Below are 14,252 nucleotides of genomic sequence, written 5' to 3'. Positions count from 1 at the left end.
CTAGTATATTGGGACAGGTCTGCATGTGTTTTTCTCTACATGGAGGCCTTTTCAACACACCATGCAACCACTGTCAGTACTACAGAGAAGAGCCATCAGAATAGTCCACAATGTTGATTTCTGTGAACACACAAATTCATTGTTCCTCAAGAAAGAAAGAAAGAAAGAAAGAAAGAAATGCACTTTATTAATCCCCATAGGGGAAATTCAATTTTATGCACAAACATGCAGTGGACATGCACTTAGGGAGAGATGTCAGAGTGAGGATGCTGCCATCAACCAGCTCACCCCAAGCAGTTGGGGGTTCGGTGCCCAGGCAAGTGAACCAGCACCTCTCCAGCCACCAGTCCCTATGGACTGAGCTACTGCCGCCCAAATCAAAAACATTGAAATTATTTGACCCTGTGGATTTTAAAACTGCACAAACTGTGTATAAGGCAAGACATTTTTATTATTTCAATTCACTGAACACTAACTCTGTCCAAACATTTAGCCGTACTAACCCGTTATCAAGCAAAAATGCAATTTTTTTTTAGATTTGATATGTTGTCTGTGCACTATTTTGATAAAGTTCAAATTATTTGCAAACTACTTAAATCTGTTTTTACCAACATTTTTTCCCAGTGTTCCAACTTTTGGGGTTTTGGGGGTTGTAGGTTTGTTATACCCAGTGTTGGACAGTAACAAAGTACATATTTTGAGTATCTGTACTTCACTTCAGTATTATTTTTGGGGAACTTATTACTTTTACTACATTTAAAGACAAATATAATCCTTTTGACTCCTCTACATTTCTATCAGTGCTCTAGTTACTCTCTACTTTATCTTTGAAGTCAGCTGATGAATCTTCTTTTCTGAAATCAGATCCCAAAGACCGTAAACTGTTGGTGTCCTTGTGTTTGGTTTGTCTCAGTGGTGTAGCCGTACCTGGGTTGAGCGTAGATCAAACGTTCTTCAGATCAGTCGTTCATTTAGTCGTGGTGATGATGGCTATGACTGAGAAGGATGATGATTCTCTACGTGAGCACCACGGCCATATTTTAAAATAAAATATGAAATAAAGAATGATTGTTTGTATTGTTGTAAATCTCTGATCTGTTTACCACACTAACTTCATCACAGCCTCCAAAACATCAGCATCTAACCTGAGAAAGCATGTGGAGGTCTGGAGCTAACACACTGCTTTGATTCCAGAGGAACATTGTAAACTTGTCTGTGCTTGTAGTAACTTAGTTTATATTTCATGGTAGACTTTTTACATATGAAATCATGTTTTCTAGATAAACAGAACGGAGCAGAATGTCCACCCATGTATTCTTGACTGACCTCATGCTTTGTGAAAATACATTTAGAGATATTTTAAAAAGTACTTTGAATACTTCAGTATTTTTAAAAGCAAGTACTCCAGGACTTTAACTTTCCCTTGTATTAGAGTAATGTTTGACCAGGAGGATCTATACTCTGACTTAATGAAGATGTGTACTTTGTCCACCACTGTTGAAATGTGAAGAGTCATTTCCTGACTAATGCTGTGTCACATACACTTTATAATCTTCTTTCTGTCTTGCACAGAGGTAATGCTCTGCGGCAGTCCTCTGCATGGAGGGGTACCCGAGGACCCGTGGTCTTGGTGCTGGTTGCGGTGTCTGTGTTGGTGGCAACTTTGTTCGTGTATGTGATCTCTCTGGACAGCGAGGTAACAGAGACTCTGGTCAGCCGGAGTGAGCTGGTGACTTCCAAGCCCAGAGTGTTCACCGTCGAGTGCTCTGACGACTACGAGAACCATAAACGCTACCCAGGTGAGACTGCAGACCTTCCACACCTCTACTGCAATAACACCAAGCCTGCTAAACAAACACATGTGGCATGTTTCAGATATTAGTTTACTTAATGCCTTTCAAGTTACAAAAAACAGTCATGGTTATCGTCCTTGACTTCAGTAAAAAAGGCAATACTACACCACCAATCACTTAAAGGTGACATATCATGCAAAATGGACTTTTTAATGGTTCTCTACCTGAAATATGTGTCCCTGGCATGTCTACAAACCCCCCGAAAATGAAAAAAATCCATTCTGCCCCTGTTCTGATTTCTCCACCTTTCTGTAAATGTGTGTGAAACGAGCCGTTTCAGACTTCAGTGTTTTTGTTACGTAACAACAATATCCGGTCTGTCACGGAGTCAGAGCTCGGAGCTTGTTCAGCCCATAGACTGTATAAAATAATACTGAATCCCTCCCCCGTTTTTCATTACCTGCACAAATGTGTGCTAACAAGGAGCTTAGGAGGGAGGCATGCTAGTTCTAGGCTGTCTTAATAAACACAAAGGTCGGTTGTACTCCCCACGTCTGCAGATTTGAAGATCTAGTGGATGATTTTTATTTTTCATGGATAAGTGCTAACGCTAATTAGCATAGCCACATAGCTACATGTTCATAGCTGTAGCTGTAGCTGTGTACCAAGACACACGTCGACATACTGACAAATAAAACAACAAGAAACACTAAATCTGTGACCAATCCTTCAGAAAGGCCCTGCTGCCTTTCTGGTAGAGGTCGGTTTTACTCCCCACGTCTGCAGATTTGAAGATCTAGTGGATGATTTTTATTTATCATGGATAAGTGCTAGCGCTAGTTAGCATAGCCACATAGCTACATGCTCGTAGCTGTGTACCAAGACACATTCCAGAGGTTTTCAATGGGGTTCAGGTCTGGAGATTGGGCCGGCCATGACAGGGTCTTGATCTGGTGGTCCTTCATCCACACCTTGATTGACCTAGCTGTGTGGCATGGAGCATTGTCCTGCTGGAAAAACCAATCCTCAGAGTTGGGGAACATTTTCAGAGCAGAAGGAAGCAAGTTTTCTTCCAGGATAACCTCGTACGTGGCTTGATTCAGACGTCCTTCGCAAAGACGCATCTGCCCGATTCCAGCCTTGCTGAAGCACCCCCAGATCATCACCGATCCTCCACCAAATTTCACAGTGGGTGCGAGACACTGTGGCTTGTAGGCCTCTCCAGGTCTCTGTCTAACCATTAGACGACCAGGTGTTGGGCAAAGCTGAAAATTGGACTCATCAGAGAAGATGACCTTACTCCAGTCCTCTATGGTCCAATCCTTATGGTCTTTTGCAAACCCCAGCCCTCTGCTTCTCATTGATGAAGGGCTTTTTTCTTGCTTTACACGACTTGAGCCCTGCCCCTAGGAGCCTGTTTCGAACCGTTCTTGCCGTGCACTTCACCCCAGCTGCCATTTGCCATTCTTTTTGTAGGTCACTTGATGTCATCCTACGGTTGTTGAGTGACATTCGAATGAGTTGACGGTCATCCCGGTCAGTGGAGAGTCGTTTTCGCCCTCTGCCGGTCTGTAGCTTTGTTGTCCCCAATGTCTGCTGCTTGACTTTGTTCTTATGAACAGCCGTCTTAGAAATTTTAAGGATGGAAGCAACCTGACGCTCACTGTATCCCTCTGCCAGTAAAGCCAGAATTGAACCCTTCTTTTCCTCAGTCAAAACTTTTCTTTTCAACTCTTTTGGCATGGGTAAATAGTTATTTTTTGATTCCAATTACTTAAGAGGTACTACTAGCACTGTTTTTGCCATCCAGCTGGTCCTATTGCAAGAGAACAGTGATGACCTCAGCAGTGGTTTTTATACTTTTCCTCGTTAAATAAGATTTGTTTAAGGTGATCACCTAATCAGTACCTCATTAAGTAGAATGAGGTGTGCTTGTGTTGGAATTCAACATACACTGGAATGGAATGGCTGTCATACATGTAGAGATGCTGATTTCAGAAAAATGTGCAGTGGTCTCTTAATTTTTTCCAGAGCTGTATATACTACCAGTCAAAAGTTTGGAAAGACCTTCTCATTCAAGGGTTTGTATTTATTGTAATGATTGTAAACACTGTAGATTAATACTGAAGACATCAAAACTATGAAAGAACATATATGGAATTATTGAAAGAACAAAAAAGTGTTAAACAAAGCAGAATCTGTTTTATATTTTAGATTCTGTAAAGTAGCCCCCTTTTTCCTTCATGACAGTTTTGCACACTCTTGGTATTCTCTCAGTCTGCTTCATGAAGTGGTCTCCTGGAATGGTTTCTAATGAACATGAGCCTTGTCAAGAGTTCATTTGTGGAATGACTTGCCTTCTTAATGTGTTTGAGACCATCAGTTGTGTTGTTCAGAGGTAGGGTTAGTACACAATGGATAGCTCTATTTGACTACTGTTGTAATCCAGATTAAAACCAGATTATTTCATAGTTTTGATGTCTTCAGTATTAATCTACAATGTAGAAAATAATTAAAATAAATAAAAAACCATTGAATGAGAAAGTGTGTCCAAACTTTTGACTGGTAATGTAGATAAAGCATTTAGATTCAAGATTCAAGATGAAAGATATGAAATAAATTAAGATAGAATAAATGAAAGCTAAGAAGCTTAAAGATAATAACAAGAGGTGAATACATAAAAGAGATATAAGCAGTATATCATAATAATAAAAAATAAATAAATAATAATAATACTTTTTATTTTGGGCGCCTTTCAAATCACTCAAGGTCACCTTACAGATAATAAAAACAGTCATCATTAAAACATCATAAAAACAAACAAACAAACAAACAAATGAAAAGAGTCATAAATAAAAACTAAAAACTAGTGAAGTGCAGAGAGTCCAGTTAGAGGGAGTAAGCCAGTTTGAACAGGTGAGTTTTGAGTTGGGATTTGAATGATGTTGTGGAGTCCGACTGTCTTATATGTGGGGTGAGGGAGTTCCAGAGTCTGGGTGCTGAGCAGCTGAAGGCTCAGGCACCCATGGTACTGAGGCGTGACGGTGGGATGGTTAATAGTCCAGCAGAGGTTGAGCGGAGGGAGCGGGAGGGAGTGTATTCATGAAGGAGGTCGCAGAGGTAAGTGGGGGCCAGGTTGTGAAGAGCTTTGTAGGTGAGGAGAAGGTTTTTGCAGTGGATGCGGTGTTGGACAGGGAGCCAGTGAAGATGGATGAGAACAGGAGTGATGTGGTCATCATATGCAGATAAAAGCAGTAAAATAAAGAAATGGAGATGAATAAAAGCAATAAAGGCAGTAAATGAGGTGTTAGGAGAGTAAAACAACAATGATTCCTCCCAATGCAGTGCGACTGTGACATGTTATACATGTAATCCACTAGATGGCGCTATAGGGCAAGCTTACTGGACCAAAATGTCACTGCAGCTGTGAGGACTGAAATGTTCCTGTTCTGATGTCACGTCTCTTATTAAACATTCAACATGAGAGCAGCATGGAAAGGAAATATTATTATCATTTCATTGAGTTCATATTCACTGAATAAAGGAGTTTGAAATAATGTGCATCTTGCATCAGTCTTTAATGCAGCAGCTGTTAAAACCTATGATCATTTATTTACAGAGTATTATGTCACCTTTTTAAACACACACATCATGCTTCAGGAAACCTTGAAGACTCCTCAGTCTGTGCAGAACAGATCTTTCTTCTGATCAATGAAAGAAAACAAACTCTGTCCTTCAAAGAAAAGATGGACGACAAATTGAGAAATATTGAAGTTAACTGTGTTCCCTACACAGACTTATTTTCTCACAATGCCTGTAGAGCATTTTGGTTTTGTACAGCGGTGTCCAATCTGACTACCAATCTGAAAACACCGCTCACAGTCAGCATGTACTTCCCTGATCCTGTAGTTTGAGATGACTCAGACACTCTCTGAGACCAAACATCTCTCTAATGTGCCGGGACAATTTCCTAAAGCTCAGTGTGACATCCTCGGCTGTTGTCTTGGTATGTGAAAGAAGAAAAGAGGAATAACCACACGCTGAGGCTGTTTGGTGTTTTATCTTAACACATATGGACTCAACTCAACTCATTTTGATTTATACTGCATCTTTCATACATTCAGGCATGCAGCCCAATGGGATTCACAAAAGAAAAGAGACAGAAAACAACAGCAAGAGGCAACATGATCAAAGACTAAAGCAAGATAGAGGAAAGTAAAATTAGATACTTAGAAATCAAATCATAACAAATAAATCACTAAAATAAAATCAGATAAATACCAGAAAAATTCTATCAAATCATTGCAATAAAATCAATAAATTAACATCAGATAAATACCAGAAATATAAAGAAGAATAAATAGAATAAGATAGAATAAAATAAAATCAATGAAATAAAATCAATGAAATAAAATCAATGAAATAAAATCAATGAAATAAAATCAGATGAATACCAGAAAAATCAAATCAAATCATTACAATAAAAACACTAAAATAAAATCAGATAAATACCAGAAAAGAAAAAAAAAAGTAATACAATATAATTAGAAAAAATAAAATCAGATCAATACAATCCAATAAGATGAGTAACAGAAAAAAAAATCATAAAAATTAAAAATTAAATAAGCTGAATAAGATTAAAAAAAGATTAAATAACTTGAGATGAACACCAACAAAATAAAATAAATAAATAAGATATAACAAGATTGAATAAAATAAAATCAGATAAATAACATCCATCCATCCATCTATACACCATCTTGACCGCTTATCCCGTTAGGGGTCATGGGGGGCTGGAGCCTATCCCAGCTGGCTTCGGGCGGAAGGCAGGGTACACCCTGGACAGGTTGCCAACCTATCACAGGGCTAACACAGAGAGACAGACAACCATTAACGCACACACTCACACCTACGGGCAATCTAGAGTGATCAATTAACCTGGAGTGCATGTTTTTGGACTGTGGGAGGAAGCCGGAGTACCCGGAGAGAACCCACACATGCACGGAGAGAACATGCACACAGAACGGCACCTGCCCGACCGGGGACCCAAACCAGGAACCTTCTAGTTGTGAGGCAACAGGTACCCACTGCACCACCATACAGCCCGAAAAAATAACATAAGAATTAAAAATAGAATAAGATGTACAGTTGTGCTCCTAGGTTTACATACCCTGGTAGAATTTGTGATTTTTTTTGGGCCATTTTTCAGAGAATATGAGTGATAACTTTTTTTTCACTCATGGTTAGTGTTTGGGTGAAACCATTTATTGTCAAACAACTGTGTTTACTCTTTTTACATCATGATGTCAACAGAAACTACCCAAGAAATCATAAATTCTGCCAGGGTATGTAAACTATTATTACAACTCACAACTGTAATAAGATGTAATAAAATCAAATCAATAAAAACAATCAGATAAATACCAGAAAAATATGAAAATAGAATAAGATATAATATAATAAAATCAATACAATACAGTCAGATTAACACCAGATAAATAACACAAGATATAATGAGATAAAATAAAATATAATTTAAAAAATGATGCTAAAACAATTGTCATAATGGTTATAATGCAGTCTGGGGCTAAAAAATTACTGAAGGAAATTACTTCAAGTTAAAATCCAGATTAGAAAGGAGTTCAGAGTTTAGAAGAACAGAAAGCTCTCTTGTGAGGAACACATGAGGAACATTTAAAATGGACAACAAATCACTTTTCATGAATACTTGAATTGCTTTTGATTTACGGTTTCAGTTCTGGGGTGAGTTCAGTGAGCCAGTGGGCAGTCCTGGCCTCCAATGTGCAGAATAAATTATAAAACATCTTTATCTGAATATTTATAATGTATCAGAATCAAAGTGTTTCAGCTTCATTCAAGACAGAAAATCAAAACCTGCCAGACTCCTCGTCCTCTGTGTAATTTGAAACAACAATAAAATGGACACGTCTCATTAAATGCGTGCGCTGCTGAAAGTTCAGGTTCTGCTTCCTCAGTGTCTGAACAGGCACAGTGGGAGACTCAGGCCTGGGGCGGTAAATTAAAATCCACAGAGGTTGGAGTGAAACCCTGAGTTCTGTTGTGTTAATGAGCAAAACTCCAGTGAACTCCTTACCTTGCACTTTGCTTCTGTACAAGCTACTTTCTCTGGCTGCTTTGGGGCCTGAAGCTTGTAAAAGATACTGCACCAAAAACAGGTTTTTCATTTTACAAATTCTCTCTCACATATATCTCTCTCTCTCTCCTCAGGGTGCACCCCTCAGAAGTGTGGCCGGGCAGTCACAGACAGCGTGGTGACGAGGGAGGAAGCTCAGGTCCTCCAGAGGTAATCATGTCCTTGTGTTTCTATACATGGTCTTCTGTCTCAGCAGAGCAGCTGAATCAGTGCTAATGCTGTCTGTCTGTGTGTGACACGCAGGCTGGCAGAGAGAGGGCTGGCGCTGGCTGGATCAGAGGGAGGGGTGAGTAAACTTTATATTTATTTATTTCTGTGCTTAATGTGAACACACTGATAGAAATCAATCAATCTTTATTTATAAAGCGCCAAATCCCTTCAAATGTTCTCCTCAGACTCTTTCCAAACAGAGCAGGTCTAGACCGTACTCTATGTTCTATTATTAACAAAGACCCAACATCAAGACAGGATCAGATCCAGTCCCATCTTACAGACAGGACTCAGTCTGATCTCATCTTAATCCACCATGAGCAGAGCACTTTGCAGCATTTAGCAAGTTACAGTGGCAAGGACAAACTTCCTTTAACAGGCAGAAACCTCCAGCAGGACCAGACTCATGTTAGACACACATCTGCTGAGACCGTGTTGGAGAGAGGGATAGAGGGAGATGAAGAGAGAGAGAGAGATGATAGTGGTGAGACGGATAGTAGTAGTTGTAGCAGCTGGAGTCTGGCACGTCCACAGCAGCAGAGATCCAGAGGAACCTACGAGACAAGGGAGCTCAGGGACTCCAGAAAGGTCTATGGTTAGTAACTTTAATGGGACAGGAAGAGTTAAAGTAAGTGATTGGGGGTGAGATAGGATCCCAGTGTGCCCAGCAGTCTAAGCCTATATCACTTTCCAGATGACATCAATTAAGTCATAAGGGTTCAGGATTCAGGGTTCAGGGAGGACAATGAGATTCAGCCAGTCACCAGTATCTACCTTGATTTTACTCACAAACAAATCCTCCAAATTATTCAAACAGCATGCTGTAATGGGCCTCTACTGACACTAGGGGGCACACTTTCACAAAAAGTAGAGAGGAGGCTTGTTGATACACTCTGGCAGGCAAAACAGTCACCCAGAGGTTTGTGAGAGTCCCTGGCATGCCCTCTTTCCTGCTGTCTGTCCCCAGCTCCACCTGGTCCTCAGCAAACACAGGGCTAACTCTAGGAAAGCAATAACACGTAAAGGTCAAAGGTAGAGCGCTACATAAAGAGCACAGAGGGACCTGCAGTAAACCCTGTAACCATCACTGAGCAGCATGTGTGCTTTCAGTAACTCAATTCAACTTTATTTATATAGCACCTTTCATACATATAAACATGCAGCCCAAAGTGCTTCACAAAAAAACAGAGAGAAATGTTAAAACAATGATTATAATAATAATAATAAGGCAGTCCAAGGCTAAAAATAAATTACTCAAAATTAAAAGCTAGATTAAAAAGGCAAGTCTTAAGTTTACTTTTACAAACACTCAGAGAGCTCGCCGTTCTAATGTCCAAAGGCAGAGAGTTCCATAGATCAGGGGCTTAAAAACACAAAGCTCTCTCTCTCTCTGTGAGACACATGAGGACCATTTAAAAGGGAAGCATTGGAGGACCTCAGTGATCGAGCTGGAACATAAAATGACAGGAGATCAGTGATGTACAGTCATGGCCAAAAGTTTTGAGAATGATACAAATATTACATTTTCACAAAGTCTGCTGCTTCAGGGTTTTTAGGTGTTTTTGTCAGATGTTTCTATGGTATAATGAAATACAATTAGAAGCATTTCATAAGTATCAAAAGCTTTTATGGAGAATTACACAGAATTCATGCAATAAGTCAATATTTGCAGTGTTGACCCTTCTTTTTCAAGACCTCTGCAATTCTCCCTGGCATGCTGTCAATCAACTTCTGGACCAAATCCTGACTGATGGCAGTCCATTCTTGCATAATCAATGCTTGGAGTTTGTCAGAATTTGTGGGTTTTTGATTGTCCACCCGCCTCTTGAGGATTGACCACAAGTTCTCAATGGGATTAAGATCTGGGGAGTTTCCTGGCCAAGGGCCCAAAATCTTAATGTTTTGTTCCCTGAGCCATTTTGTTATGACTTTTGCTTTATGGCAAGGTGCTCCATCATGCTGGAAAAGGCATTCTTCATCACCAAACTGCCCTTGGATGGTTGGGAGAAGTTGCTCTCGGAGGACGTTCTGGTACCATTCTTTATTCATGGCTGTGTTTTTAGGCAAGATTGTGAGAGAGCCCACTCCCTTGACCGAAAAGCAACCCCACACATGAATGGTCTCAGGATGCTTCACTGTTGGCAAGAGACAGGACTGATGGTAGCGCTCACCTCGTCTTCTCCGAACAAGCCTTCCTCCAGATGCCCCAAACAATGGGAAAGGGGATTCATCAGAGAAAATGACTTTACCCCAGTCCTCAGCAGTCCAGTCCCTGTACCTTCTGCAGAATATCAGTCTGTCCCTGATGTTTTTACTGGAGAGAAGTGGCTTCTTTGCTGCCCTCCTTGACACCAGGCCTTCCTCCAAAAGTCTTCGCCTCACTGTGCGTGCAGATGCACTCACACCTGCCTGCTGCCATTCCTGAGCAAGCTCTGCACTGGTGGTGGCCCGATCCCGCAGCTGTAGCACCTTCAGGAGACGGTCCTGGCGCTTGCTGGACTTTCTTGGGCGCCCTGGAGCCTGTTTGGCAACAATTGAACCTCTCTCCTTGAAGTTCTTGATAATTGGATAGACTGTTGACTGAGGTGCAATCTTACTCGCTGCTATAAACTTCCCTGTTAGGCCCTTTTTGTGCAATGCAATGATGGCTGCACGTGTTTCCTTGCAGGTAACCATGGCTAACAGATGAGGAACAATGGTGTCATGCACCATCTTCCTTTTAAAGTGTCCAGTCACTCAATCATGACAGATTGATCGCCAGCCTTGTCCTCATCAACACCCACACCTGTGTTAATGTGTGTGACACCTGTGTGTCATTGAAATGATGTTAGCTGGTCCTTTTGTGGCAGGGCTGAAATGCAGTGGAAATGTGTTTTTGGTGATAAAGTTCATTTTCAAGGCAAAGAGGGACTTTGCAATTAATTACAGTTGAGCTGATCACTCCTCATAACATTCTGGAGTATATGCAAATTGCCATTATAAAAACTGAAACAGCAGACTTTGTGAAAATTAATAGTTGTGACATTCTCAAAACTTTTGGCCATGACTGTATGGAGGAGCGAGGCTGTTAAGAGTTTTAAAAACAAGTAAAATAACTTTTAAATCTATAAGAAACAGGGAGCCAGTGCAGAGTTTTTAAAAGAGGAGTTATGTGATCTGATTTATTTTTTCGTGTTGAAACTCTGGCAGCAGCGTTCTGAACAAGCTGCAGCTTTCTTTAAGACTTTTTGGGCAGGCCTGTAAAAAGGGAGTTGCTGTAGTTGATGGGGCTTGTAATAAAAGCATGTGTTAAAATGTCGGCATCTTTCTGCGATAAAAAAAGGTCTGACTTAATGTTTCTGAGATGATAAAATGAAGTACTTATGACCTTGTTAAAATGAGCATTAAAATTAAAATCTGGATCTAAAACCACTCTCAGGTTTGTGACCTTTGATTTAATTTGACTGTTAAAATCTCTCAGAGTAGTCTGGAGTTGTTCTTTGGCTGCTTTGGGTCCTATTAAAAGAATCTCAGTTTTATCTTCATTCAGCTTTAAAAAGTTCTCACTCATCCAGACATTGATGTCAGAAAGGCAGGCGGTGAGGGAGAGAAGAGTGTTTGGGTCATGTGGTGAGATAGAGATGTACAGTTTGGTGTCGTCTGTGTAGAATTGGTAATTGATATGATGGCTGGAGATAATGTATCCGAGTGGTAAGATGTATAAGGAGAATAAAATCGGCCCAAGAATGCTTCCTTGAGGAACTCCATAGTTAAAATCGTGTGTCCTGTTTGTCCTCCACAGGCCTCCATACTGGACCTGCACTCTGGAGCGTTGTCCATGGGGAAGCAGTTTGTGAACATTTACAGGTGGGAAAGTTTACCCTGTCTGTTTTTTGTTGTTCCTTCCAAACTATCCCAAAATAACATTTTGCATGATGTGTAACATTTGCAGAATATATTCCCCCTCCCTCATCATCAATCTTACTGAAGCTGGTCGGGGTTAGCTGTACTCTGCAGGTCCAACGACCCGTACAGCCCTCATCCATCACTGCCAGAAGAACCCAGCTTTATGTGGATGAGCCGCTCCTCTCCATCCTCTTCAGTTCCTCCCCCCTCCATTCAATCCCACCTTATTTAGCTCCCTTTTCCCAGTGGGCAGGCAGCTGACACGAGATCCTCAGGGACTCACTGGCAGATTCTAATCAGGATGTGATGACGATAGCGCTCACACCCTTCACCCCCCCGCTGGGTAGTTCCTGATGTGAGGCCGTCAGGATTTGCTATCTGATGTGTGGCACAGCTGTTGACTGTGCCATGCCACAAAAGTTAATTCATGCTAACAGAGCTGGTCTCGTCTGCTCGTCTCCTCCCCTGTGTCTGTCTCATGTCTGCTCATGTGATTGGCTGATTTGCATGTCTGCGTCTCTGATTGTGTGCTGGTGTGTGTCTGCAGGTATTTTGTGGATCAGATCGGAGATGTTTTCACTCAGGAGGACTTCGAGTTGTACAGGTGACTATGGATCCTAAAATAAACATGTTTATTTCCCCTTTCTCCAAAATAAGAAATGCAACATCTAAAAAAACAGAAACATGGTCGAATGATGGAAATAAAAGTTAACAGAGTTCTTTAGGTGCCATGTCCACTGCTGCCGTTTTTTGCTCTTGCATTTCTAGCATTTCTCACCAGCGTTTACTGTTACAAGGTTAAAGTCATCCCGCGGCACTTCCACTTCCCTAAGTGACCGTTGGGTCTGTTCTAAAATGCTCTGTATGCTTCATATTTGCTTTCATTCAATGACATTTCAACAGTATACTGTAAAAACTACTGACAGAAATCGTGTCAGAGCATCAGCAGCACTAAACTCTGAAATTTTACCTCGAAAAACCAAGTGTGATAACTTTTCTCATCTGTATGGATCTCCGCCATTGTTGTTGACAAAGGTGATATCAGAGGTCCCGCCCCTTCTTGATTCTGATTGGTCGGTGATCAAGAAGTGACTTTGATGACGCGGCGGTGTTCTAAAAGTTGAACTGTTTTCAACTGAGAGCGCTGAGACAACAATCTGACGCTGAGGACGCTATATCACATTGAGTTTGGATAGAAAATAGGTGCTGCCTCGTGTTGTAGTCAAGACTAGGGGTGAGCCCGACTAAGGATTTGCTTAGTGGAATCTGATTCATCAGATTTTGCCCATAGTCGACTAATAGTGGAATGTTTGTTGTTTTTCCTTATTGACCCAAAGTCTGCATGATGGTGACCGCATGACAATATTACACATAACCCTTTACAATTAAGAGACTCATAGCTTAAAGTAAAAGGGACAACAGAATATTATAAGTATAAAACTTAGATTTTTTAAATCTATATTGCAAAAACAACGAGGTGATGAAGGAGAGAAAACTCAAATAAGACCACCATCCGTTAAACATGGAACAACGCTCCATCATAGAATAAGGAATCAGGAGATATTTAAACAGTGTTCACACAGAGAGAGCAGCACTGTGGAGGGTAGTTTGTCCAACTTAAGACTAAACATTTGTATAATGTTCAAAATCAAACCTGAACCAGCTAAAGGGTTTTTAAATCTCTTAACAGAACCTTTTAAAACAGTCTTTCATCACGTCTTTGTCCGCTTGAGCTTTTTCAAACTGTACGTGAGGAAAACCATCGTGTGTACGGGCAGAAGTGCGCTCCTTGCTTTGACTGTAAATCCTGTCTTTGAGAATATCCTCTCTGATGGTGTGGAGGTGGATGGGATGCTGTGGATTGTTTCTGAGGCTTCGGACAGCTTTGGGTATCCCTCCTCGTTCTTTTGGCCCCGTACAGTTTTTGTGTGGTCCGGTAATCCTTGATCTCACAGCCCTCTTCATGAAGCTGCTCCTCATCTTCATCACTATTTTTTAGGATCAACTGAAGTTTTATTTCCTGACATTTTGAGCTGCCATGAACATAGACAGATTTAAAGACCAGCTGAGGTACGTCTGCTCCACAGGTCCCCGCTAAATGGGAGAGTCCACCTTTAATTACCAGGGGAGATTTAATTACCACTTTAAGGAGATTTAACACTTCAAGAGCTGTTCTCAGAATTACATTA

At 40.9% G+C, this 14,252-nt stretch overlaps 1 protein-coding gene across 1 annotated transcript in view; it reads left to right on the top strand.

Moving 5' to 3' along the window:
* Positions 1 to 14,252, top strand: part of uts2r2 (urotensin-2 receptor 2) — a 58,810-nt gene that overhangs the window by 511 nt on the left and 44,047 nt on the right. The window contains exons 2-6 of the mRNA XM_034707395.1: positions 1,573 to 1,799; positions 8,043 to 8,118; positions 8,212 to 8,254; positions 11,960 to 12,024; positions 12,611 to 12,667. Coding sequence (XP_034563286.1) covers positions 1,573 to 1,799; positions 8,043 to 8,118; positions 8,212 to 8,254; positions 11,960 to 12,024; positions 12,611 to 12,667 — 468 coding nt within the window. The remainder of the gene's footprint in view (positions 1 to 1,572; positions 1,800 to 8,042; positions 8,119 to 8,211; positions 8,255 to 11,959; positions 12,025 to 12,610; positions 12,668 to 14,252) is intronic.

The sequence above is a fragment of the Notolabrus celidotus genome, chromosome 18, assembly GCF_009762535.1.
Source record: "Notolabrus celidotus isolate fNotCel1 chromosome 18, fNotCel1.pri, whole genome shotgun sequence".
Lineage (NCBI taxonomy): Eukaryota > Metazoa > Chordata > Actinopteri > Labriformes > Labridae > Notolabrus > Notolabrus celidotus.
This window is presented reverse-complemented; position numbering and strand designations above follow the sequence as displayed.